This window comes from Halichoerus grypus, chromosome 1 (assembly GCF_964656455.1).
Source record: "Halichoerus grypus chromosome 1, mHalGry1.hap1.1, whole genome shotgun sequence".
In the NCBI taxonomy this organism is placed as follows: Eukaryota; Metazoa; Chordata; class Mammalia; order Carnivora; family Phocidae; genus Halichoerus; species Halichoerus grypus.
In genome coordinates, this window is record NC_135712.1 from 200,184,996 (window position 1) to 200,212,495 (window position 27,500).

General features: G+C 52.6%; 1 protein-coding gene across 3 annotated transcripts in view; it reads left to right on the forward strand.

The window, feature by feature from the left end:
- SCAP (SREBF chaperone) overlaps positions 1-27,500 on the forward strand; it is a 68,763-nt gene that overhangs the window by 36,747 nt on the left and 4,516 nt on the right. For 2 of the 3 annotated variants that reach the window (XM_036078799.2, XM_078078718.1), the window contains exons 3-13: positions 8,825-8,954; positions 18,783-18,940; positions 19,746-19,966; positions 20,134-20,239; positions 20,935-21,107; positions 21,495-21,621; positions 23,136-23,248; positions 24,227-24,321; positions 25,560-25,658; positions 25,803-26,021; positions 26,865-27,241. In XM_036078799.2, the coding sequence (XP_035934692.1) occupies positions 8,825-8,954; positions 18,783-18,940; positions 19,746-19,966; positions 20,134-20,239; positions 20,935-21,107; positions 21,495-21,621; positions 23,136-23,248; positions 24,227-24,321; positions 25,560-25,658; positions 25,803-26,021; positions 26,865-27,241 (1,818 nt within the window). Of the gene's footprint in view, positions 1-8,824; positions 8,955-18,782; positions 18,941-19,745; positions 19,967-20,133; positions 20,240-20,866; positions 21,108-21,494; positions 21,622-23,135; positions 23,249-24,226; positions 24,322-25,559; positions 25,659-25,802; positions 26,022-26,864; positions 27,242-27,500 lie in introns of those variants that run through there. The other variant, XM_036078824.2, reaches the window with a different exon arrangement.

The following is a 27,500-nucleotide window of genomic DNA, read 5'->3' on the forward strand; positions in this document are numbered from 1 at the left end:
CACTTAGCAGCCAGGCAGGGAGGGTGGTCCCACGGAGAGCCCCTCCGAGAACCAGCTGCCTCCTCTGGTCCCGCCTTCTAATGGCGTGACAGTTTCCAAAGACACGAGGTTTTTCTTTGAAGAGGAAAACCAGCCTTAGGGACTGTCCCATTCTTAGTGCCCTGTAATTACTTTCTCAAACCGGCATCTTTGTCATGTCATCTTAAAGGAGCCTTTTATTTATTTTATTTTTTTAAAGATTTTATTTATTTATTTGGCAGAGAGAGACACAGCGAGAGCAGGAACACAAGCAGGGGAAGTGGGAGAGGGAGAAGCAGGCCCCCCGCAGAGCAGGGAGCCCGACATGGGGCTCCATCCCAGGACCCCGGGATCACGACCTGAGCCGAAGGCAGACGCTGAACGACTGAGCCACCCAGGTGCCCTCAAAGGAGCCTTTTAACAACTTTTCTTAAAATCTGATTGGCTTAGGAAGAATTTCCCAAGGCTAGATGAAGTCTGTCAGCCTCCTAAAATGACAAAGTTGTTTCAAAGGATCCACAGATTCTGGGCCTTTTTGTCCAAGAGACCAGATATTGTGGCCCTATGGCACAAGCCTGTCCTCTTCTAACCTTGGGAAGATTCTTTGTCCAGAGTAGAGTCCCCCCTTCTGTTCAGAGTCTCGGGTTGCCTGCAGAAAACAAAGTGTGGGTCCTAGACAGCTTTTAGTAGTTTTGTTAGATATCTACATTCTATTTAGTGGCTTATCTTTTATTGTCCCTGGAATGAGGCAGTTGTGCAGCTTGACCTCAAAGGATCCCTGCACTTGAGAACCCTGTTCAGATCTAGCAGCCACCTGAGTTGTAGACCCTGTTCATCAGCACTGGATCACCCTGGGAGCAGTGAATGCTCTTTGCTCTGGGAAAATCTGATGGAACCTGTGGCACGTAGGCACTGTGGCAAGAGGTGTCTTCACATTTCCTAGAGGTTAGGCCACCCGAGGCGTGGCCCAGCAGCAGCCCAGCAAGGCACAGGGTGCTATTGCTTCCAGGCGGGGATGTGGTAGGTGCACTGTGGGATGAAGAAAGAGGGCTTGGGTGCCAGGCTACCTACCGGCCTTCCTGGGTGCAGGTCAGAGGTTAACATGAGGGTCACTGGGTCCCTTGTTGATTCTACAGCCTGCTGCTCATGGCTAGAGAGCTTGGAGAGCAAGTTAAATCACGATGAGGCCATTCTGAACCTCATGAAGGACGGTCATTGTGCAGCCTGTGTGGGTATTCCAGAGCAGGCTTGGCCCCTTTCCTCTTCCTTTTTCTCTGGAGGGACACAGTACCTTGGGACTGAGGCTGCACATCTCAGTTGTGGTGGCCTCTGCTTGTCAGCCTCCCCCGGTCTGCCCACGTTACGAGTTTCCCCAAGATCACCATGGCCTCTTGGTGGGGTGTACACACAGGGGCTTGTGTTAAAGGCTTCTTTTTTCTGTGCCTTTGTGGCCACTCTAGACACATTTCTATTCTCTTCATGGACAAGAAAGAAATTTAAATAAGTGAAGGCCTATCTGTGACTGTGTTCTGGAGAGCCAGGCTGGGTAGCTGAGGACGGGTCCCAAAGCACCTCTGAGCTCTGCCCTGAAGCCTACACCTGAGAGCCCAGGGGACCAGCTCCTGCAGCTGCTCCAGGACGCTGGCCTGTTAAGCATGCCAGAGCCAAGGCCTCCCCCAGCAAAAGTTACTCCTGGCCTCACAAACAAGCTCCGGAAAGGCTCTGAAGTGCCTGTGGGAGATCAAAGACTCCTTCACCACCTGAAATTTCTTCAAACACAAGAGAGAGCAGGAGATCTCAGAAATACCGCCTTTCACTACCCCACCCTTCATCCTGTACTTTTGTTCTCCTCTGAGAAGGGAAGGGAGAAAACATGTCTCACCTTGATGTCTCCAGACAGGCGCCTCAGGTGACATCTCTGAACGTCATTTCTGTGGTTGCTGTTTCCGTCTGTCTTCAGCATCTCCTGAACCCCAATCCCAGGTGGCTGGGAGCGAGAAGGGGATGAGACTAGAGCCAGTAGCATCCCCGTAATTGTGGGACCAGAGCAATAGGACAGTGTAAGGCTGCTTGGTCAGGAGGCAGGGGAAAGGACCATTAAAGGTCCTAAATGTACTTGCATGGGAGTGGGTGAAAGGTCCCCGCCCAAAGGCCCACCAGATGCGCAATGGTGCTGCCAGTCTGGGCTAGGGGTGGCCGTCACCTCACCCTGCCCTAGGACACAGCAAGGCGTGCACATCTGACCCCGACCCCCTCCCCTTGTTTTTACATTCAGGCCCCTGCCAGGGGGCAGCAGCAAAGGGGATACCTGGATAAGGGAGGGCAAGGCCAGGTCCTGGGATTCGAGGGGGCAGAGGAGCTGGTGGTCCCAGGGGGGAGGGACCACAGGTGAACCTATACTCCACACTCTCAGCACACGCTCCATTGTGGTGGACTTCACTTCAAAACACAAGTTTAAAGGTAAATTTATTGAGAATGTCCATACTGCTATTGCAGAGCATTAAACCCCAAGCACTTGGACCTTCTGAGCATGGGGTCCTGTGCAGCAATATGGGTTGTACACCCATGAAGTCAGCCGTGCGTGGGCCATCTGGAAGATAACTCATCCTGAACATTTCCTGAATGTCTTCCATGTGGCTAGTATTGGGGATGCAGAAATTAAAATGGCATGTTCCCATGTTTCTTGTATTAATCATGCGGATGAGTAGAGGTCTCTGGGATCAGTGATTGCAGGCTGCCATAGAGTATAGAGGAGAGGTAACTACTGGCTTGGGGACAGAGGAGTAGAGAGGCAGTGTGGCCTTGAAGGATAGGCAGGAATTTGGCTGGCATTTGGGGGGCAGGGGGGGATTTTGGTTTGGGCTCCCCTAAGACAAGGTGTAGCTTGTGTGTGAGATGAAATGAGCACTGGCAGCAAGGTGGAACGATGAGCTAGGAAGGAAGGAGCATCATCCAGCAAGTTATCCCCACAGGCAGCTGTGTCATCTCACTGGGGAATGCTGAGAAATGGTGTAGGACAGCCACCTCAGAGCTCCCACCTGGGTGTGGGGGCTTGGACAGTCTGTGCCAGGGGTCAGCAGACTCTCCATAAAGGGCCAGATAGTAAGGCCACATATGGTCTCTGTCACGTTTTTGGGTTTTGTTTTTTTGTTTTTGTTTTTGTTTGTTTTACTCATTTAAGATTTTATTTATTTGAGACAGAAAGTGAGCACAAGGGAGAAGCAGACTCCCCACTGAGCAGGGAGCCTGACGACATGGGGCTCAATCCCAGGACCCCGCCCCTTGTTTGTTTGTTTAAAATAACCTTTTAAATGTGTAAAAACCATTCTTAGCTCATGGGCCACACAAAAATGGGCTGTGGGCTTGTAGTTTGTGAACCCCTGATCTGTACAACAACCACATCAACTACTGGTTGAGGGCTGCCTCCAGCTAGCATCAGTTCCCACCACTTAGGCAGAGAGGTCTCCAACAGCAATACAATAGTCTCAGGGAAGGAGATGCAAGTGCTAGCAGTTGGAAATCGGAAATTGAGCCAGCATGCCCAGAAATAAGAACAGAGGGAATAAGGGGAGGGCCCCAGCAGCCTGTTGGGATTCGTAAGGTGGTCACATGTGGGGAGCAGGTGCAGTGACAAAGTTATGGGTTGGGTGGTGAAGAAGATTGGGGATTTCAGTTCCATACCTGATTAAGAGATAAGTGATTGCATTGCCCCAGGTGAGAGTTGATGGTTGCTTAGTCTAAGTGGAGAGCCTGGAGGTGGTGTGATGTGGCCGTGTCTGGGTGTATTTTGAAGGTGGAGCCCTCAGGATTGTCTGAGGACCAGATGTGGAGTATGAGAAAAAGAGGAGTCAAGATCAAAGTGCTTGGCCTGAGCAACTGGATGGGTGGAGCTGAGACAGGAAAGGCAGGGGAGGTTTTGGAGACCCGGTTCATTTCCTTTGCCCCTGTAAGATCAGGGTAAGCCAAGATGTAATCTGGTCTTAGAAATGAGTTTTGGGGAAGTAACATGGGGGTGGTGGTAGAAATCCCCAGACAGTTTCTTTAAATGTCTCTAGTCTGTTTTCTAACCTTGGAAAAGTAAGTGTTTTTACTTCTGAAAATTGCCTGACACTGTGCTTCCAAGCTTTCCTTTTGGCTAGAATTTGGTAGCTGTGGATGGTGATTATTCCCTTGCATTTTGCATTTTTGTAGAATCTTTTTCTTGATATTTTTCTTTGCCTATGTTAAAAGGAATGTATGGTCGTTTAAATTTTTTTAGCAAAACAAATGCAGTACAAGATATGTGAGTGTGATGTGAAGAGCACAGACTCTGGTACCACACTGCCTGTGTTGACCTGCTGGTGTTGTCACTTCCTAGTGGGGATATAGCTTCTGCGTCTCACTGGGTTGTGGTGAGGCTTAAATGAGCAAATGGGTGGAAGGCGCTGGGATTGGTGTCTGGCACATAGGTGTTCAGTGAGAGAGACCATCACTAGTACAGGCACAGAAACAGGTCCCTGTCAGTGAGAAGAACCATGTTGGGGTGAGTATGGGGCACTTCGGTAGCTCACAGGAGGAGCTACCAAAGGGGAAAGCCAGACTTTGGGGAAAGGGAAAAGACTTTCTGGGGCAAGTGGTACCACAACTGAGGCCTCAAAGATGAGTGATCTAGGAGAAGAATGGGCAAGCGTGTTCCAGCAGGGATGGAGCCTCAGGAGCAAGAGAGCAAGGGTGTGGCTCCCGGGCAAGGGTGGAGAATGACTGGCAGCCTCTTGAAGAATTTCAAGGCCGGTGGACTTTTTCCCAAGAGACTTTATCCTAAGAAAATTGGAGGTTCTGGAGTGTCCTGCCCTTCTTTCTCTTCCTGCTGCAGTGTTTAGACTCCTAGAATTCACAGATGTTTTTAATAATTCACAGTCTGAGAAACAGGCTGCCCCTAGTTCAGTCAGTTGAGCAGCTGTGGTGTGGGAAGTGAATGTAGATGTGTACTGCATGCTTTCATCCTGTAGTGAGGCTAAAGCTCCATCATCTTAGCTCTAGGCCCCCAGACTCCGCTCCACACGCAGAGCCCAGGGCTCAGCCTGTGTGCTGTGCAGAGCTTTCCAGAGCAGAACCTTAGCTAAGTCTGGAGACAGCCCTTGACACCTCCCTCCAAACAGTTGAACCTTGGCTTTTGAAAGCAAGAGAGGAGCAACTGTTCATGAACCAGGGAGTGTCAATGTGATTGACAGCTGATACCTCCTCAGAGACCATGGAGGCCAGAAGGCAATTGGATAAGATTTAAAGTTTTGAATGAAAAAAAACTCAACCAAGAATCGTATATTCTAGCATACGATTATTTGGTAATGAAGGAGAAATTGAGAAATAGCCAGATAAGCAAAAGCTGAGGGGATTTGTTACCACTGGGCCTGCCCTACAAGAAACACTAAAGAAAGTCCTTCAGGCTGAAATGAAAGGTTACTAGACAGTCATTTGAAACCATAATTAAAAATAACACTAGTAAAGGTAACCAGACTTGTAACTTTTGGTTGGGTTTGTAACATCTTTCTTTGTCTTTTGTGCTTTAAAAGGCAAGTGCATTGAACAATAATTTTTTAAATCTATGGTGATGGGCATACAGTGTATAAATTATAATCTGTGGCAATAACAATATAAAAGGGGTGAGACAGATCTATAGAAACAGTGTTTAGATACTATTGAAACTAAGCTCCTCAGGCTGGATGATTTCAGTTGCTTGTTTTCAAGGTCGCTGACCTCTTCTCCCGCCTGCTCCCATCTGTAGAACCCCGCTGTAACAACAGCATTCAGTCTAGGTGATTGTAAATTGTTAATAATAATTGTAGTCCCCACGGTAACCAAGCAATAACTTGAAAAATACAGAAAAGGATAGAAGGAAGTCAAAGTGGCACACTACCAAAAATCAGCCAAATACCAAAAAAAAAAAAAAAAAAAAGCAGCAATTGAAGGAATTGAACAAAAGTCATATAAGACATGCAAAAACAAGTGGCACGAGGAAATCCTTCCTTATTAGTAATCACATAAAATGTGAGTGGATTAAACTCTTCTATTAAAAGAGACATTGGCAGATTAGGTTGCATCTATATGCTGTCTACTTCAGATACACACTACACATCAGATATAAGAACACAAAGAGGCTGAAAATAAGAGGATGGAAAAATATATTCCATGCCAAATAGTAATAGAAAGAGACCTAGAGTGGCTATATAATTATCAGATACCATTTAAAAGGTTATGAGACAAAGAAGGACATTATATATTGTTAAATGCCTTAATACAGGAAGAGTGCACACCAGTTATAAACACACACACACACACACCTAACAACAGAGCCCCAAAATATATGAATCGAAAAGGGACAGAATTGAAATGTGAAATTGAGAAACGCACAGTTATAGTTGACCTTTGAATCCTGCACTTTCAGTACTGGATACAAGGACCAGACAAGGTGATAAGTATATGGGGGACTTGAGCAACAGTGTCTGCCAGCCAGACCTAACAGACATGTGGAGAACACGCAGCAACGGCAGGATTGATGTTCTTCTCAAGTGCCCATGGAACATTCTCCAGGATAGACCATATGTTAGGCCATATTAAGCAAGTCTTAAAAAATGAAAGAAGACTGAAATCATATAGAGTGTCTTTTCTAATCACAGTGGAATGAAATTAAAAATACTAGGAGGAAAACTGGAAAATCCACAAATAAGTGGAAGTTAAACAGGACATCCTAAAACAACCAGTGAGTCAAGTAATCAGAAGGGAAATTAGGAAATACCTTTAGATGAGAACGAAAACAACATGGTACACCAAGTCTGGTGGGGTGCTATGAAAGTAGGACTAGGAGGGAAACGTGTAGTTGTGAAGAGGACTCCATACTCATAGCTAGAATATATAAAGAGCTATAAATCAATGAGAAAAAGATAATCAAAAGAGTTGAAGAAGGGCTTCACAAAAGAGGATGTGTCCAAATGGCCAACAAGCATGCAAAAGAATTTTCAACACTGTTGCACATTGAAACCACAGAGAGACCCCACTGCTGCCTCCTCGACATGGTTACAGTTAAGTGGCCTGACAGCATCTAGAGGTGGCAAGGCTCTGGAGCAGTTGGAACTCCTGTCACACCACTGGTGGGAACATACATTTGTACAACTACTTTGGAAAATCGGTATTATATGCAAAGCTGAACATGCACACTCTAACCCCCAGAAATTGTCTTCTAGGAACACACCCAACAGAAATGAGTGCTTATGGCTACCAAAAGCCATATATAAAAATGACCGTAATAGCTTTATTTTTATTTTATTTATTTATTTTTTTAAGATTTTATTTATTCATTTGAGACACAGAGATACTGAGAGAGGGAGGGAGAAAGCATGAGCAGGGAGAGAGGCAGAGGGAGAGGGAGAAGCAGGCTCCTCGCTGAGCCAGGAGCCCGATGTGGGGCTCGATCCCAGGACCCTGGGATCATGACCTGAGCCGAAGGCAGACACTTAACCATCTGAGCCACCCAGGCGCCCCTAATAGCTTTATTTTTAATAACTGAAACTGGAAACCAGCCACAGGTTCCTTGACAGTGAAATGGAAACATTCACTGAGGTATAATTCAGTGGGATGGCACATACCTGCGGGAAAGGGTGATCTGTGTGCACCGGTGTGGATGAATCTAGCAGATAAAATTTAAGTGAAAGTAGCCACTCACAAGAGAGTACACACGTGGAATGGGTGATTTCATTTTTAAGCCATTAAAAAGGCAAAACTCATTTATGGTGATAGAAGTTCTTTTTAATTAATTTATTTTTTTTAAGATTTTATTTATTTGACAGAGAGACCGCGAGAGAGGGAACACAAGCAGGGGGAGTGGGAGGGAGAAGCAGGCTTCCTGCAGAGCAGGGAGCCTGATGCGGGGCTTGATCCCAGGACCCTGGGCTCATGACCTGAGCCGAAGGCAGACGCTCAGCGACTGAGCCACCCAGGCGCCCCTGTTTGTTTTAAGTAGGTTCCACACCCAGTGGGGAGCCCAGTGTGGGGCTTGAACTCACGACCTTGAGATCAAGACCTGAGCTGAGACCAAGAGTTAGACGCTTGACTGACTGAGCCACCCAGGCGCGCCCTGATAGTAGTTTAGGGATGCTCTTCACTGGGCAGGGGCAGAAGGCTGCCTTCTGAGGTTCTGGAAATGTCCTATAGCTTGATCTAGGTAGTGATTACACAGGTGTATGTGTATGTAAAAATTCATTGAACTATCTAAGATTTGTGCATCGTATTCTATAAAAGTTAATTCTCAGTTAAAAACAATTTGTTTAAAAGATGTGAAACAAAATGCACATCGGTTCGCCAGCTTTTTGATGTAAGACCAAGGTTTTCCCATGTGAACGGTGGGTCTGAGTGTAAACCACACCCTCAGTGATTTTTTGGAGCAATTGCCCAGCAATATGCATTGGGATCCTTTGGGATTTTTATAGATTTTCCCCCCAGTTTCTTATTGTTGTCTTACTTATATTTAATTTGACAAGCTTTTTTTTTTTTTTTAAGCATCTTTATTACGTCTCTAAAAATATTCAACCAGTCTGTTTTATGAATTGGACTTCCTTATAAGCTTTCTGTGACTAAAAATGAGCTTGAAAACTTGTGATCTCGGAGGCTCTGAGTGTCTTTCTCGCCCTGCAGTTCTGTGATCCTGGTATTTTACACATGTACGGTGCCGGCAGGGAGAGCGCAGAGCACCTGCAGCGGCCCCCGCGTCACTCGTCCTGGCGCGGACTGTGCTCCTGCCGTGTCCTAACCCTTCTCTCCTTCTTGTTCGTCCCAGCTGCCCACTGCTGAAACTGCCCCTGCCGGGGACAGGACCAGTGGAGTTCACCACTCCTGTGAAGGACTACTCGCCCCCGCCTGTGGCCCCTGACCGCAAACCAGGGGAGCCCAGTGAGCGGCCAGAGTGGGTAGGTGCTCAGCGTGTGGCTGGGGAGAGCCCCGAGGGTTGGGTGGAGATTGGCCAAGGCAGGGGTTGTGGGAGTGAGAGTGAGGGTGGCCAGCTTCTGATTGGTGAATACGTGTCCTTGACCAGCTTTACAGAGGCACCACAGATACTTAGTCACACAGTTAATGAATAACCTTTTTTGAAAGGAAACCCCAAATGACACAAAAGTGCGACTGTCCTACAATAACAGGGTGGGGTCTGTGGTTGTGGTCACTGTGGCCAGGTGGGTCTGGCTTCCTAGCTGGCCTGCTCACACACCATGCCCGGAGCCGAGCCGTGCTCTGGCAGACAGGCCATCTCCTTGCCCCAAGCGGTCATGAGAACCAGGGAGCATCCCTAGAGAACGTTCTGTCATCAGCGTCTTGACACCATCTAATGTATGCGGTGTGCACCTCATTTTTTCAGATCGGTTAGGTCCGATTTTCTCCTCACAATGCAGTTAGGTAGAAAGAGTTGAGTTTTTGTGTTTTGTGTTTTTTTAATCCCTTTTACAGTTAAGGAAGTGGGGCCCAGAGTGATGAGGAGCCTCTGTTATTTAGTTTACGTGGGGTCAGCACTGCATCAGAACCCCGGGACTCCTGACCCCTGCTGCTCCTGGACCATACCATCCCCAGTTGACTGTCTCTGAGCTGAGCACTGATGGCCACTAGGAAGTAACAGTCGCTCCAGTCAAAGGTCTCAGGCGGAGGAACTAACTCACTGTGATGCTGGACTTGTTATTTGGAAATCTTACGAGCTCCATTAGCCCATCTCTGAAGCTTTTACCTGCCAGGTAGCGGGTAAAGTGTCCTTCCTTCGCACATTGTGCTTTGGTCCCGGGATTTGTGCTGGGCTGTGTTGTTGAGGAGGAAATCCAAAGCTCAGTTGTGCTCCTGCCTCTCTCTGACAGTGGTGGTACATTCCTTTCTGTTTCCTTTGAGGGTAATGTAGCTGTCAGGTACCTTGTTACAAATTTAGCCCTGCTGGTGCTAAATAGAGACCCAGCTGGTCAGCTGGGTGTGTGTTAAGCTGTACGTGAATCCGTCTTCCTAGGACTCTGTCCATGAAGGTCAGAGCGAGCATGTCTGATGCTGGCAGAAACCAGCTCTGACTTCATGTCCCAGCTTGACCATTGGCTCCGCATGGGACCTTCTTGGTTCATTAACCTCTGACGCAGTTGTACCGCAGGGTGGAACTGAGGGCTCCCGGTCACCACAGGGTGTCTGTGTTCGTGGATGTGTCGTGACTCCAGGGGGTCGGTGGGCCTGACGGTGCAGGAGAGACGTTTAATGATACAGCTGTTGGGGGAGGGGGTGACGTGTTTGTGAGCTCTTTAACTTCCATAGTGCCCTTCTTTGGTCTGGGATGATGATAGTAAGCAGGTGTACAAGTAACTTCAGGGCTCAACAGAGGATTGTCTGTTTTCTGTCTTCCTCATTGGAGCCCCCCCGCCCCGCCCTGGCCCCCGCCTTGAAGGCCTCGGTGCGGTGACCTGGTGCTCTGCAGGTTAGTGGTCAGTTACCTTACCTCCACGGATAATCCGTGCTAAAAATTCAGGCCAGCAAAACAGGAATGGTAAGGACTGCTTTAGTTATAAGGAACAAAAAACTCAGCCCAAACTAGAGTAAGCAAAATGGGAATTTTTGGAGTCCTAGAACTCAAGGATAGTATGGCTTGGGCCTCAAAAGGAGCCCACCTTTCTACTCTGTCAGCTCCACTCTTGATCTACCTAACAGTAGCTCCAGCAGCTTCAGCCCCATGTTGTTGCAATATCCAATCTGGTGCAGGATGAGAAGGTGCCAGGTTGATTCTAAGTGAGGTTACCTGCCTGTCCCCATCCCAAATCCCGTGGTGAAGACGGGTACTTTGTTGACTGGCTTCATTGTTAGTTGTCTCCATCATGAGGCTGAGGACAAGAAAGGACCATTTCAAAAGGAAAATCAGGAGGCTCAGGCACCGGGCAGCACAGCACAAGCACCTGCTGCCCACCCAGGAACCAGAACATCCTTCCTTCCTCCCTCCACTCCTTCTAGTATTCAGCATATGTTTATTGCGTGCCTGTGGTGTGCCCGGCAGGGTGATGATCTAAGGGACACATAGAGCCTCACGGCTTCTGGGGAGATCTCAGTCTGACTAGAAAGAGAAGACAAAGATGTCAGTTTAAAATAAATATGATGTATGTCAAAGGGGTACAGGAACCAACTGAAAGAGCTCCCAGTGGCCAATGCTAGAAAATAAAATATATTTTGCAATAAAGCAAAGCAGTATTGGATTATAACCCAAAGTATAAAATAAATATGAGTTCATATGCTTGAATAAGTAAATGGGGGGAAATAGACAAATCTGGGCAAAAATACTAAATAATTTATGTAAATACTCTGCCCTCAAGGAGGTGGAGTATAACTTCCCTTCCTTAAGCGTGGACTGTGCATAGTGACTTCCTTCCAAAGAACACTGTATGGAGACGGAGAGAAAAGAAGCACTTTAGAGTGGAGAACCAGACAGATACCTCCTCAGCAAGGCGGTCAGAGTCAACGTCGGCAGTGATAGATCAGACTGATAGTATATACCCTTGATGTGTGACAAGTGAGACACTCTACCTCTGGTCTTCTTCCCAGAAACCCATAATCCTAGCCTAATTATGGGAAGAACATCAGATGAATCCCAATTGAGGGACTTTTTTTTTTTGAAGATTTTATTTATTTATTTGACAGAGAGAGAGACAGCAAGAGAGGGAACACAAGCAGGGGGAGTGGGAGAGGGAGAAGCACGCCTCCCGCCTAGTAGAGAGCCCGATGTGGGGCTCGATCCCAGGACCCTGGGATCGTGACCTGAGCCGAAGGCAGACACTTAACGACTGAGCCACCCAGGCGCCCCCCCCCCCCAGTTGAGGGACTTTTTATACAATACCTGACCACAACTCCTTAAAACTGTCAAGGTTAGGGCGCCTGGGTGGTTCAGATGGTTAAGCGTCTGCCTTCGGCTCAGGTCACGATCCCGGGGTCCTGTGATCAAGTCCTGCGTAAGGTTCCCAGCTCAGCGGGGAGCCTGCTTCTCCCTCTGCCTCTCTCTCTCTCTGTCTCTCATGAATAAATAAATAAAATCTTTAAAAAAAGAAACTGTCAAGGTTATCAAAAACAAGGAAATTCTGAGAACCTGTCACTAAGGAAACTAAGGAAACCACATTTTCTTAGGTTTTACCTGAAGTTCTTTTTCTCTCCCAGGATCCCATTTAGGGCACCACATTACACTCGCGTGTCGCTTCCCCGGTGGCCTCTCTTGGGTACAACAGCTTCGCAGACGTTCCTTGTCTTTGATGAGCTTGACAGTTTTGAGTAGCGGCCAGGTATTTTGTAGACTGCCCTCCAGGGGGATTTTTTGTTTTTTCTCTAGATTAGCCTGGGATTGTGGGTTTGGGGAAGACCGCAGGGGTGAAGCATCATTCTTTTCACATACGTCAGCCTCTTGAGTTACTTTATAAATTTCCATACATTAAAGTTCAGTCTTTATGCTGTAAAGCTATTGGTACAAGTTTTTAAAAAGGCTTTCTAATGGATACATAGAGAAATCTCATTGTGGTCTTCATTTGCCTTTCCCAGATGATTAATGTCAAGTGCTTATTGTATTTGCATGTCTTTCTTTGGTAGGTGTTCACCCATTTTGAATGAAGTCGTTTGGATTTCTTTTTATTGAATTGCCAGTCTTTCCATATGCTGGAGATGGCTTTCTATATAGCCCTTTTTCTGCCCTCTTGTTCTAGTGTCCCCACAGTGGGACGTCAGCTGCGCTGTGCAGTCTTGCCTTTGTGGGTCCTGCAGAGAGGTCCCTGATCCACTGTGCCGGGTCCTGGTGCTCTGAGTCAGGCCCACGCTCTCTAAGAGTGGAGTCACTAACTAATGGCCTTGTCAGGTTGGGAGGGGCACCTTCTGGAAAAAGGGATGTTTTTACCAGAGGAACAGAAGAACAAAGCAGAAATGGTAGAAGCTTTCCATTTCCCACACGTGTGACCTTGGGCAGGTTACTTCACACCTTCGTGCCCATGTTTCCTCATTCATAAAATGGGGATGATAATCATATCTATATCATACGTCGTCAGAGGATTACACGAAGGCATGCAAAGGCTTAGTGCCAGGCCCATCACTTGCATTTGACACGTTTGTGGCTGTCACTGTTGTCACTGTCATTGATCAGATCTGGCCGAAGTTCTGGAAGAGGACCAAAGTTCATATGTTTGATTGCCCTCCGGGCACCGCAGGCCTGCAGTCCTTTAGTGGAGCTCAGATACCACTCTCTCCAGGAAGCCTTCCCCAGCTCTCTTGCCCTGCTTCTCCTCTCTGTATTTCCACCCAGTAGGAATTGTGTTCCATTCGAGCACATATAGTCCGGTATTTTAACATAGTAGGTGCTGAGGAAAAGCTTCTTGTTTAACAGAGAAACAGCCCGGCTTATTTAGCAGACCAGGAATGTAAATTGAGTCATTTTTCTTGGTGCATGATGGGTGATAAGGTAGGTGGGGCCAAGTTGAATCTGAGGCGGTGGGGTTTCAACTTTGATTGTATATGCAGTGGGAAGCCAGTCCCCCAGAGGCAAGGACATGAGGAAAGTGGCAGTAGGAAGATCAGTTGTATTGAACTTGGAGAAACTTGGAGACGGAGGTGACCGTGCTTAGGAGAAGGGTTGGGGGTGTGAAGGGAGTGAAGGGATTGATCTTCAGGAGATGCCAAATCTAATTTTAATAGTTTTAAGCCATGGTAATGTAACTCCATATAAGTGACATGTTTTTGGCCACTTTGCCAGATGGTTATATGTGTTGTTTTGTTGGGTCCTCGCAGTGATGCGTGAGGTCTGGCATTCCATCCGCATTCCCTAGTAAGGGCCTGGGGCTTAGAGAGTGCAGACACTGTTGTCCAAGGCACACAGCCAGGGCTGGCACTAGAAGTTGAACCCAGCTGGGTCCCCTGAGCCTGCCTTTCCCTCCTTCCCCCTCGCCCACCACACCCCCTTACGTGCCCAGGGCTGGAGGACAAGGATCAGGAGCCCTGGTTTTCAGAATTGCTGAGTAACAGGCGTCCTCTGTCAGGTTCTGCAGAGAGCCCCTGGGTGTGTCAGTGTAAAGGTAAACTCCTGAGAACTCTAGTTTGCTCTATCTGAATGGAGAGGAAGGACTGTATTTAAAAAAAAAACAAAAACAGGGCGCCTGGGTGGCTCAGTCGGTTGAGCGTCTGCCTTCAACTCAGGTCATGATCCCAGGGTCCTGGGATGGAGCCCTGCGTCGGGCTCCCTGCTCGGCGGGGAAGTCTGCTTCTCCCTCTGCCTCTGCCTGCTGCTCTGCCTACTTGTGCTCTATCTTTCTGTCAAATAAATCTTTAAAAAAGTAAAAATAAAAACAAACAAAACAAGCCTGAGGTCTCCTGCACTGGCCTGGCTCCCCTAGACGGGGTCATCAGGAACCCTGAACTCCACACGAAGCCCGACCTGGCCAGCCACAGAGCTGGCTGGGCTTCCTGGGCCGGCACTGCGGTGGCCGTGGTGGTGGCTAAGCCTGGACGCGGGGTTTCCACAGGGCCCTGGTCAGCGCCTCATGCTGTGAATGCTGGTGGCCGGAGACCCCAGGGATCCCTAGGACCTCAGCTCCCCTCCTACACTGCTCGTGGTGGGCCTTGCCGTCTGTTTCCTGTTCTCTACAGGAACTCGCATGGTTCCCCACCACCCAGGCACATTGGCTGTTGAGAAAAAACAGGTTTGAGAATTGGGCGGCCCTGGCTTTAATCCTGGCTCAGCTGCCTGTCAGCTCTGTCCTTGGCCACATCCTTTATCTCTCTGGGCTTGGTTTTCTTATCTGCGACCTCTAGCTCAGGGTCTCCCAAGGCTGCACTCAAGGTATCAGCCAAGGCTGCACTCATCTCCAAGCCCAAATGGGGAGAATCCGCTTCCAGGCTCACTCAGTGGCCAGCTAGCAAGGGGCTTCTTGCAGGCTGTTGAGCTGAGGGGCTCCCCTCCTCACCGTGTGTTGGCTGAGGGCCCCCTCAGTTCCTTGCTTCGTGGACCTTCCAGAGAAGTTCACGACATGGCTAACTTCATCAGAGTGGTGGTTCCAGAAGAAGGGGACAGAGGAAGAATTATAGTCTCTTTCCTTTCAGTTGTTTGCGCACATGCACGAGCCTGCGTGCCCTTGTGTGTGTGTGTGTGTCAAAATACAACATAAAATTTACCATATAAACCCTTTTTAGGTATATAGTTTACTGATATTAAATACATTCATGTTGTACAACCATCCATCTCTATAACTTTTCATCTTGTAAAACAGAAACCCTATACCTATTAATAACCCCCCTCTTCCTCCAGCCCTGGCAACCACCGTTGTTCTTTCTGTGTCTATAAATTTACTATTTTAGGTACCTCATAGGAGTAGAATTGTACATACTTGTTTTTTTGTGACTGGCTTATTTCACTGAGCATTACGTCCCCAAGGGTTATAATCTTCTGTAATCTAATCTCAGAAATGACGTCATTACTTCTGTTGTCATCTGTCAGAAGCCAGTCACTAGGCGCAGCCCACTCTCGGGGGGATTGCACGTGGGCGTGAGCGCCGGGGGTGGGGGAGACGGGGGCCGTGGTAGAAGACTGCCTGCCACAACCTCTGTCTAGTGAGGAGTCTGCGGGCATCTGGATCCGCGGGCCCTTACGCTTCCACAGTCACTGCCTTCGGATGTCTGTCTCCCACTTAATAATAGCCAGTGGCGATTGTGATAGCGCCCAGCACGGGGAGTGGTGGGGCCCTGGCCACATCCCCACTGCCCTTCAGCGCCTGCCCGCCTGCTTGTCAGCTACTAGCCCCTGCATGTCCTGTATCGGAGCATCTCAGGTGCAGCAAGGTCTGAGGTGCCGGGGAGTCGGTGTCCCCTAGGGGCAGCCCTCAAGCCGTAGGCGCGGGGTGGGGCGTGTAATAGCTGAGCTCTCTAATCCCTCAGGTGGGATGACTCAGCTAAACCCCATTACCCGCAGAGGTCACTTGGCCAGTAACACCCTTTGTTGTCTGCTTTCCCTCCCTTGTTCCTTGTCCTTTTCCCCTCTCTCTGCTTTCTGCACCTCCCAAGTAAACCACCTGTCTTAGGGTCTGCTCCTGGGGAACCCAGACTGAGATAGTGGATGACAGGAGTCAGGCCCGTGCCTGTTGAATAAGCCGCGGAGAGGGAATTTTGATGCCCAGAAGAGGGGGGTTGAGGGAGCCTGTGTTGGGTGACAAGTTTGCTACAATCCTGTTAAATGAGTGGACCAAGACCTTGGAAGAGTTGCAAAGACATGGAGTAGCTGCTTGGGAAGTTCATTTGGAAATCAGGGAGTGAATCAGGAGCCCTGCAGCAGAGGGAGGCCCCGCCAGGGCCAGGGAGCAGGGCTGTGCAGTAGGAATCACTGCTCCCCAGTTCTCGTCTGCTGCGGTTGCCGTGCTGGTCAGGCATGCAAACAGATGAGTAGAGGGCTTACCCAGCACTGGTGGAAGGACAACCGAGAAGGAGCTACCTAGGGCAAAGGGTTACATGCTGCTATGAAAATCTGATGAAAGCCATGGATCCTCTCTCCTAAAAATGATGATGGCAGTCATAATATGTACACTTCTAGGCAGAAACTTTTAAAAATTGGGGGAGCAAGGTGCTCCCAGAACTTCTAGAGCTGTCCCTAGGGCCCAGGGAGAAGGCTCTGGTTCTGAGTCATGTTCGTTAGCACTTGCTGAGATGGTGGCCCGAGTGGTCCTGGCTGGGGAGAAGGTGCCTGGTGGGAAGGGGGCTGGAGAAGAAGTGGAGGGCCCAGGAGCCAGAGGAGTTTCCCGCCTGGACACTAAGGGTTCAGTCACAGAGGCTCGGTGGGCCTGAGCGTGGAGGCGGAGGTGGAGGGCCTGAGGAGGGCCCTGGGCAGAGGAGGTGGTGTGTGCGACACAGCCTTGTGGCCAGTGGGTACGAACCTGGGGCTGGAGGCTCCGTGATGCCCTGCTGCCCCTGGGTGACACGCTGCGTCCTTCACAGGGTTTGGGGATGATTGCCCCGGGGACAGCTCTCCTTGTAGAGCTGTACGCGCAACGGCTCCTCCCCCACGCAGGCCTGTGTGATGAGTTGAACCAATGAGCTGCTGTTCAGGTCAGAGCCTGCGGCAGCCGGCTCCATCCAGATCCCTCTGTGCCTCTGGGCAGCTTCTAACAGGCCAGGTCGGTGCGAATGACAAAGCAGGTGAGGCCTTCTGTCCCCAGAGCCTTTGTAAGACATGGCTTCATAAGTGTAAACTTCACAAAGGCACAGGTGGTTGCCTTGGGTTGTTCCTTTAAGCTCAGGAGGCCTTAACCTGCTGTTCGGTTCAGCATCCTGACCCTCGCTTGTGCAATAACCTATCCGGGCATCATCGAGTGGCTGAGTGGCCTTCCTTCATGTCCTCCCCTGCCCTTGGAAGTCCCTGATTGTGGCGCAGGTGTGGAGACAGCCCTTGCAGCTCCCTGCAGCCGGCACCACCGTGCGTCATGGCGCCGGCCGTCTTGCCCGGCCTCCAGCTGGCTGACGCCGTAACTCCAGAGTAGGCTTCCAGAGCACTGCTTTCGTCTGGTCGCCCTTCCTCTCAGAGACTCCCGGGGCTGTTCTTTGTCAGCTGGTGAGAAACCAGACTGCTCAGTCAGGCATCCTCCCAGCCTCCCCTCATTCTAGCTATGATTTCTGGGATTACCTGGCAGGACTCCCTGTGCTCTCTGGACTGGATGTGCTCTCAGAGGCCCTCCCCGTCCCCCTCCTGCCTGGCCTTCCCCACCTCACGGCTCCACGCACTTTCTCCCTGGGCTGTAATCCTGCCACGGCTAATCCAGTACCTCATTTTGGGGGTACTCCATGACCTCTCCATCACTGGGAGTTATTCAGACATGCCTGTTACATGTCTGAATACTTTGGTCAGGTGCCTGTTGTTAGCCCTTCCAGGGCAGATGGCCGGTTCTAGTGAGAGAAGTGTGTGACATTCAGTGAGGACACACGGGCTTGGGTCCTTGCATCCCGCTGCAAGAGTCATGAAAGCCTGGGGAGTCACCTTCTCATAGGACTGTCGGTGGGGGGGGCGATGAAAAGATGTGCCACAACTGTTTATTGCTAATATTTCCATTAATACTTAATCTCTGCATGTGCTGTTTGTATGCATGTGTGTCTCTGGGTCCGTGTGGTGGGAGGCGTGTGTGAGTGTGTGTGCATATTCTCGATGCTGCAGGGTGAATGTCAGTCACCCCCCTTTCATAGTGAGGAAACCAAAATCCAGAGAAATCCAGCATGTTCCCAAGGCCATACAGTTGGAGAGCCGGGATTTAAAATTGGGTCCTTGGATCTTTAAAATCCGCTAACCTGCAAGTGGCAGGATCCCTAAGGCTGCACCCTATTGGGAGCCTAGGGTGCACTGTGAGGGCGGCAGACCGGTCCCATAGATGACTGGATGGTAAGTGCTTTAGGCTTCGTGGGTCATAGTCTCTGTGGTGAACATTCACCTCGGCCATTGTTTCGTGAAAGCAGCCCCAGACAGTACGGAATGGAGTGGGCACGGCTGTGTTCCAGGAAAACCGTATTTAGAAAAGCAGGTGCCGGGCTTGATTGAGCCTGTGGCCATAGTCTGCCGATCCCTGGTCTATTGGGAAGTGTTTAGGAAAATGGTTCATAGATGGTAAAAAGCCCCTCGTGGACATCTTCATTTTTGAAGGCCTGTCCTTTGGGCCCCACACACTTTGCCCATCGTAGATGCTTAGTAAACCCTTACTGAATGTGGGCCCATTTCCCCCCCTCCCCTATTTCTTCTGCAGTATGTGGGCGCCCCCGTGGCTTACATCCAGCAGATATTTGTGAAGTCCTCGGTGTCTCCCTGGCACAAGAACCTGCTGGCGGTGGATGTGTTCCGTTCTCCTCTGTCCCGGGCATTCCAGTTGGTGGAAGAGATCCGGAACCACGTGCTGAGAGACAGGTATCCCTCTCAGAGACCCCAGCCTCCCTGAATCTGTTCCGTCCCGAAGGGCAATACTGAGCCAGCCAGCTTGGCAGAAATTGAACAAGTGAGAAGAGTGGCGGGTGAGCTCGCTTTGCCTTCCTCAGCCTCCTGTGGGGCCACTGTGGCCGCGCTCCCCTGGACCTCTTCAGAGGGCGCAGGTGGTTTCGTCCTCAGGTCTCAGACAGAGCAGGCGTCCTCCGCGCTGACCCCGTGCCGAGCTTGCTCGCCCCTCAGGTGGCTTACTGCCTGGCGGCTCAGTGGTGTGGACGTGACTGAGGTTCACTCGGGTTCAGGAGAAGCCCGCTCCACCTGGGGATCGCTTCTGAAGCCCCAGCCCGGGCGGTGTCCCCCGGCCCCCGAGGGTCTCCGGAGTGTGCTGGCTTCACAGGCTGCTCCACCCGCTGGGATTTTAGTTAGCCGAGAGCTTTGACACGCGTTTTGGTGAACGAAATGAAGCCCCTCATTTTCTGCCCACTGAATTGCCACTGAATTCAGCTGCCCACTGAATTGGCTGAGGTGTCTTAGTGGGCGAGAGGTTGTGCACACTCCCAGAGCACACTTCTCAGAGAGGCTCGGGGCCGCATGTGTACTGTGAAGGTCCATCAGCCACATGGTTTGGTTGTTGACCACCTGGGAGAACTTTCCCCTGCTGTCCTAATCCTTAGGCTCTTTGAGATAGCAGGCATCCGGGAACCTGATGACAGAGGCTCTCCCCGTAAGTGCAGTGCGCCTGCCGAGTGCTCACGGACACAGCGGGTGCCTTGTGCTGTCTCCTGCACAGTTCTGGGACCAGGGGCCTGGAGGAGGTGTGCCTGCAGGTGACTGACCTGCTGCCAGGCCTCAGGAAGCTCCGGAACCTACTTCCCGAGCATGGATGCCTGCTGCTGTCCCCTGGGAACTTCTGGCAGAATGACTGGGAACGCTTCCATGCTGATCCTGACATCATCGGGACCATCCACCAGCACGAGCCCAAAACCCTACAGACCTCAGCCACACTCAAAGGTACCTCCAGGGCAGGTTGCCTAGGTTGATCACCATGTCCGCTTTGACGGGTGCTCTGGCATATCAGGGGTTACCCCTTGTTTCTTAGGGTGGGGGGTAGGGAGGGGTCCTTGGCGGCTCTACAGTGGCTATCTTCGTATGTCAGTACTGCTGGTTTCTGTCTGCAGACTTGCTGTTTGGTGTTCCTGGGAAGTACAGCGGGGTGAGCCTCTACACCAGGAAGAGGATGGTCTCGTACACCATCACCCTGGTCTTCCAGCGCTACCATGCCAAGTAAGGCCGTTGGCGCTCGGGGCTCCTGGCTGGGCTGTGGAATGGCATGAGGCTTTGAGTAGTCCCCGTTCTGGTTTAGGGTGCCCAGAATGCCCCCTGGGAACTTGCAGTTTTCAGGCCTCCAGTTGAAATGTTTATTTCCCTTAGACTGAAGGATGCTGTGTTTTCACATTTGAGCGGGGATGACCTGACCTGGCCTAGTTAAGAATAAGGGACTAACTATACGTTGGATAATTGAATTTAAAAAAAAAAAAAAAAGAATAGGGGACTAAGGCAAATTCAATGTCCTGGTGCTTCCACTGATCTTTCTTGAGCCTCTGGTAGGAGTCCCCAGCTGGTGACTCCTGAGCCCGATGTGGCCTCAGGCCTTCCCAGCAAAGTGCTGCAGGCAGCTCCCTGCCAAGGCAGAGAGCACCAGAGATGCCTCTGATTGGCTGTCTGGGCCTGGGGCACTCAGAGTGCTATGATGGGTCAGGAAAGGGGTGTTGAGGAAGGGGCTGGGGGAGCTCCTGAGACAACTTCGCCATTCTTCCAAAGCCCCTCGGAGATTGTGGGGAAGCTCAGACACCACAGAAAACCTCCCTCCAACACGGGGAGGAGGGCAGCCCTGATTGGCCTTCCTTCCAGGCATTGTCTCTGCCCCTGGCCCAAGAGGGACAGTTCATCCACCCCACCCCACTCCACTCCATGAGCAGGTTCCTGGGCAGCCTGCGGGCCCGCCTGATGCTCTTGCACCCCAGCCCCAACTGCAGCCTGCGGGCGGAGAGCCTGGTCCACGTGCACTTCAAGGAGGAGATTGGCATCGCTGAACTCATCCCCCTCGTGACCACCTACATCATCTTGTTTGCCTACATCTACTTCTCCACACGTAGGTGCACAGCACGGAGGCTGGGGCTTTCTCCAAGCCAAATGGGCATTCCAGACCACCTGCCTCCCTGCCTCTGGAGGTGGCTTGGGCAGAGATGTCAGACATGCCCAGCGGTCACAAAAGCCAGGGCTTCATCCTCCAGCAGAGTCTCAGGCTTGGGTGGGTCCAGGCCTTCTCTGGCTTCTCAGGAAAAGACCCTTCTTGGGTTAGGGTTCCCAAAAGAAACCATTTCTCTGAGACTGGGAAGTTTGCGTGGCTGTACTTTTCTTGGGTTAAACCAGGGGCCACCCCTTCCTCACTCTACTCCTGGGAGATAAGCCCCAAAGGGCCGGGGTGTGTCAGGGTCTGGGGGAGATGCCGCCCTGATGTGCCCTCTCTGCCCTCCAGGCAAGATCGACATGGTCAAGTCCAAGTGGGGGCTGGCTCTGGCTGCCGTGGTCACAGTGCTCAGCTCGCTGCTCATGTCCGTGGGGCTCTGCACACTCTTCGGCCTGACACCCACCCTCAATGGCGGGTAGGTCCCCACCAGGCTCCACCGAGCTTCAGACCGGAGAGCCTCTGGGCTTGCCCGGGACTGGATGCTTGCTGGTACCCTGTGTCTTCGCGTTGTTATCTTGACATTTAAGAGGTACATTTTTTACCTTTAACTTACCTGGCTTGCGTTCATACTCATGTATGTATAGTACATCTGTGTATACATATAACACGTATACAGGTAGGGTTGTATATGTGTATATACGTGGGTTTCTGCACACGTGTGGCCTTGTCCTTCGTGTGTGTGTGTCTGTAAGTGGATGTGGACGTGCATGTGTGTTCGTATATATACACATGCATACTGCTCCTTGATGGTTTAAGGCACAGATGGGTAGGAGGTTAAGAAAGGTACATTTCGGGGCACCTGGGTGGCTCAGTCGGTTGAGCAGCTGCCTTCGGCTCAGGTCATGGTCCCAGGGTCCTGGGATCGAGCCCTATGTCCGGCTCCCTGCTCAGCGGAGAGCCTGCTTCTCCCTCTCCCTCTGCCTGCCACTCTGCCTACTTGTGCTCTCTCTCTATCTCTCTGTCAAATAAATAAATAAAATCTTAAAAAAAAAAAGGTATATTTCTTCCCTTTTTTACTACTAAAACATTTAAATGACTAATAAAATAGGTCATTTCAGAGTTTTTTTAAAAGACACAAGCACACTCTAATTTGCCACCTTTCCATTGATGTGTGCTTTCTCTTGCCATTTCTCTCCAACTTTTGGGCTGGAAGCCCCGGCCCATGTTTGTCTTCGGTCTCCCCGGCTCTGGCTACACCCACCCCCTGCCCACCCTTGGCCTGGCCGTTAGTGGTCGCTGAGCGCCTGGCCCATCCCCTACCGGGGCTGGCTGGGCTGGTTGCGGGAGCAGCGATGCTATGTCTTCTGTTACTTCCCTTGCTCGTGGAACACTTGCTTCCTTTCCTGAACCCGACGGGGCTGACACCCCCTCCCCCGTGGCTGTTGTGCCCTCCTCAGAGCCTGCAGCAGGGATCCCGGCAGCTACACCTCAGCCGGTGTGCCTTGTCCCTCATAGTCCTCGCCGGTAGTGCGGGCCTCACAGTGGGCCCTGGAGAGCTAGTAGTTCTCCACACGGCCTCCGCAGAGGCTCCTCTCATCCCCCGTCTACTTAGTCCCGACGGCTTGGCCTGCAGTGCTGCTGAGGGCTCCCGGCCATTTGCTCTGTCCAGCAGAGTCCGGTGTGGGAGGGACAGGGAGAGCGGTGCTCCGGCAGCCACTGTGTGCTGCATACATGGAGGCCGGGATGCTTGCTGACCCCTTGGCCGGGCTTCCAGGCCTGCCTGAAAGCTGGGAGCTGTGCAGGCAGAGGCCCTGTGTGGTGGGGTGGAGGGGGCTGGGGCTCTGCCCTGTGCTTCTGGAAGTCACTCAGAAGCCTCCCACTAGAGGCCGCAAACCCCACAGTCTTCCCGGGGCCCAAACCTGTAGAGAACCAGCATGTGTTGGGGGCCCTCCTCAGCACTGTCCTCACCTTCTCCCTCTCTGTCCCCAGCGAGATTTTCCCCTACCTTGTGGTGGTTATTGGGTTAGAGAACGTGTTGGTGCTCACCAAGTCAGTGGTCTCGACCCCGGTGGACCTGGAGGTGAAGCTGCGCATCGCCCAAGGTAATGTGGCTGGCGGGGGGCGCTAGGGGGCCTTCTGTGCTGGGCTTCCTGCTGTGGAGGAGACGGGGCCCCAGAAATCACCCTTGCTCTGACCTCTAGTGTAACGTGGTGTGGACCATCAGGCCCTGGGGGCTTGTTAGCGCATGCCCTGAGGAACCACGGAACTGCTGGACTGGACTTTGTCCTGTTTCATGTGTCAGTAAGAACACAGCTGAACTCTGCTCCAGGGCTCGTGTTCAGTGGCCCTTCGTCCACACTGGCACCTGGTGCTTTCTCTTCCCGCCTCACCCTCCCGCACTTGGCCCAGGCTCCTGCGGCTGGTCCCTTCAGAGACGCTGTCCCCACAGCTGCCACAAAGGGCCCCTGGGCCTCAGTGCCAGGAGGTGGGGATCGGGATGCTGAGGAGAGTGGGCAGAGAGCCTAGACCCGGAAGTCTGAACTCTTGCACTTCCTCTTCCTAACCCCCAGTCTGTGGGAACAGGGCCGAGGGCAGGCTGTTCGCTCACTGGACAAGCCTTCATGAGCTTCTGTGAGAGGCCAGGCCCTGCGCTAGATGGGGGGCACCGAGGACACGAGGGGCCATGGCCCCTTACCCGGCAGGGCTTGCTCTGGGGGCCGGGCTGGAGGAAGAACACAGCTAGCACTTCCATCGCTCGGGCCTTCTGCCATGTGTGGGCAGGCCCGTGCAGACCAGACCGAATGGTACGTGGAGGCTGAACGTGCTAGAGTGGGTGGCCCTCGGCTTTCCCCTTGGATTTGCTCATCTCACCACCCTGCTTCTCCCTTCCTCTGATGGTGGTTGTAGCTCTCCTCTGTACTCTCCAGCCCCTTCCCGCGACAGCTCTGCAGTGGTGGCAACACGTGGAGCCTGGGCGCTGGCAGAGTCCTGAGCACTGGGCCACTGTGGTGGAATGGCTGCCTCAGAAGGCTGGGCACCCTTCCCATGTGCTGGCCCCATGGCCCTCTTGTCCTCTGCAGGCCTAAGCAGTGAGAGCTGGTCCATCATGAAGAACATGGCCACGGAGCTGGGCATCATCCTCATTGGCTACTTCACCCTGGTGCCTGCCATCCAGGTAAGGCCCCAAGGCCTGCCCCTTGGGTGAGTGTGGAGCCAGCTGCCCAGCTCCCCCGCTGTGTGGGAGGTGTACCCCTCTCAACGCAGACACCCTTGCATTGGGACCTCTGCTGCCAAGATGGTGTTCCATGCACAGAGTGCTCCTGGCAGGCCTGGTTCAGAAGTTCACCCAGTTCCAGCCAGACCTGTTTCTCATTTCTCAGGCACAAGCCCTGTGGGGCCCCTGCACTGGTCCCTTCCTCCTTCCTAGGCTTAGCCCTGACCCACATCTGCAGCCTCCAGTCATACCGCACCCCTCCCCCCAGTGGAGGGCCACTGCTCCGAGTGGCTCCTGGTCTTGGCCAAGTGCCCCCACGCAGCTGTGGGGCTATGAGCAGCCGGAGGGGACCTACGCTGAGTCAGAGCGCAGACTTGCTGACCACTGCTTGAGGGGTTGCAGGAAGGGAGCCATGCATCTTGTCCTCCTCTGCCTTCCCCTAGAGCTGGCAGGCCTGCTGAGTTGTGGGGGTGAGCAGAGAACATAGGGTGACCCAGAGGGCATCTGCAGGACACAGTGCCACCTTGGGACAGTAGAGCTGCCATGACCCCTGTGCCACCACGAGCTGGGTCCTTCATCTTACCCCAGATGTGAGTGGAAGCTGTGGTGAAGGGCAGGGGAGGAAAACTGAAATCTGAGGAGATTCCATCTGTTGATAGAGCTTGGGGAGCAGAGACATACCCGTATTCAGTTTCAGGGCAGAAATTAATTCCCTCCTGCCCTCTCTCCCTCCTTTGGTTCTGTGCAGTCACTGGCCAGGAAGCCGTCTGAGTCCTGACATTGGGTCAGTTGTGGGCTCTAAGTAGGCATTGGTCACGGGACTTAAGCAGGGCCCAAGGATCACTGGGGGAGAGCTTTGCGGGGAGCGGGATGGTGGGGCTCAGAGCTTTGCAGGTGGCATCAGGCCCTCCTGTCTAGGGCGATTGGAAGGTTTAGGGAGAGCACCCACCCTTCCACCTTCTCTGGATCAAGGTGAGTGGGGGAGTCTCTGCTGCCCCCTGGTGGGGAGGGAGGGGGCAGCTGTGCCGCCGCCCCCCCCCCCCCCCCAACCTTGGCTGCTCCCAGACTCAGAACTTTTTCTCTCTGCTGGGCTCTGCCTGCCACTGCCCTGCAGATTTTGAAGTGTCTGCAGGCAGGGAGCTGCTTCTCAGGTGCTGGGCCGTGATGTCATCGTGTCCCCTCATCTGCTCTAATTCCAGGAGTTCTGTCTCTTTGCCGTTGTGGGCCTGGTGTCGGACTTCTTCCTTCAGATGCTGTTTTTCACCACTGTCCTTTCCATTGACATTCGCCGGATGGAGGTAGGAGTGCGCTGTACCCTGCCCCTACCTCCCTCCCTGGCCAGCCTCAGGGCGTCGGGGTGAGAGTGGTGCAGATCTCGGTCGTGGGCAGCCGCTGGACAGCAGCCTCGAGCCCTGACCACTGTGCCCCCCCCCCCCCCCCAGCTAGCGGACCTGAACAAGCGGCTGCCCTCGGAGGCCTGCCTGCCCCCAGCAAAACCAGTGGGGCGGCCAGCACGCTTCGAGCGGCAGCTGGCTGTGCGGCCCTCCACACCCCACACCATCACACTGCAACCGTCCTCCTTCCGAAACCTGCGGCTCCCCAAGAGGCTGCGCGTCATCTACTTCCTGGCCCGCACCCGCCTGGCACAGCGCCTTATCATGGTACCTGCCACCCCTGCCCTGCCCTCTGAGAGCCAGCACTCTGTTCCCTCTGGACTTTTGCACTTTGCCTTGGAGGTGGGAGATGCTCCTCAGGCCCTCATGGCCCCAGGAAGCCTGGCTTTGGGAAGCCGCCCACCATACCCTCCTGCCCAGATCCTGGTGGCTTCTGAGCTGATAAGCCTATCCCTGGGTGAAGCAGCCCCAGGAGCATGGGGTAGAAGAGTCATCATCTCCCTAGAGGGACCCAGGACACGAGCCTGGTTGATGGGGTGCTCCAGGATGGAACTACCTTGGTTCCCCAAGCCAGGGTTCCCCTGCCACACAGTGTGCAGGACTCAGAAAATGCTGGCTGAATCATTCACTTGCTGGGCTGGGCGGAAGGGGAGGAGCAGGGCTGGCTCCTGGCCAGCAGTGGCACCCCCATGGAGCTGCAGGGAGAGGGAGCGAGCCTGAGGCCCCCTGAGGACTGGGGGGGACCCGTGGGCAGGTCTGACTCTGGAGCAGGTCCGTTAGCCGGTCCCTCTGGCCGTGCTGTCCGTGGGAATGGTGCCTGCTTTCTGGCCCAGCTGATAGGTGGAGATTGGGGAAGTGCTAAAGGTGCGCTTTGTATTTCTAGGCCGGGAACCCCAAACCATGACCATGAAAAGGGAACTAGGTCCCTCCAATGGCAATTGGCCCAGGTGGTAGTGGGAGGACTTGGAGAGGCAGAAGGGAGGACACATTGGGGCCTGTGTCTTCTCCCCACCCCCAGGCCTGAGGTCCCCGTGCTGCTTCCTTCCAGCACGAGGGCCAAGGCTGCTGAGCACCCAGAGGCCCCGCTGAGCACCCACTGCCCCTCTGCAGGCCGGCACCGTCATCTGGATCGGCATCCTGGTGTACACAGACCCAGCAGGGCTGCGCACCTACCTTGCTGCCCAGGTGACAGAACAGAGCCCACTGGGCGAGGGCGCCCTGACTCCCATGCCTGTGCCTAGTGGCGTGCTGCCCGCCAGCCACCCGGACCCTGCCTTCTCCATCTTCCCGCCTGATGCCCCGAAGTTACCGGAGAACCAGACGTTGCCTGGAGAGCCGCCTGAGCCTGGGGGCCCAGCAGAGGGCGCCCCTGACAGCCCCGTCCCGGAGGTAACGTGGGGGCCCGAGGACGAGGAACTCTGGAGGAAGCTCTCCTTCCGCCACTGGCCTACGCTCTTCAGCTACTACAACATCACGCTGGCCAAGAGGTGAGTGGGCTGTGCAGCTGCCGCCTTCCCGCCTGCTGTCAGCTCTTCGTCCCCAGAGCGTCCCTTCCCCCTCAGGCGGGAGACCCATTGCTTTGAATTCTGCATTTCCTTTCAAAGAAACACCCGTAGGGTTGTGAGGTAGGAACCAGTGCTCCAGGCGGCCACAGCCCAAGACAGTCGCCCTGGGCCCAGCCCTGGGAAGTCACAGGTCACTGCCAGCCCCTCAGCCCGAAGGAGATCAGCCCACTGGCCGGCACCC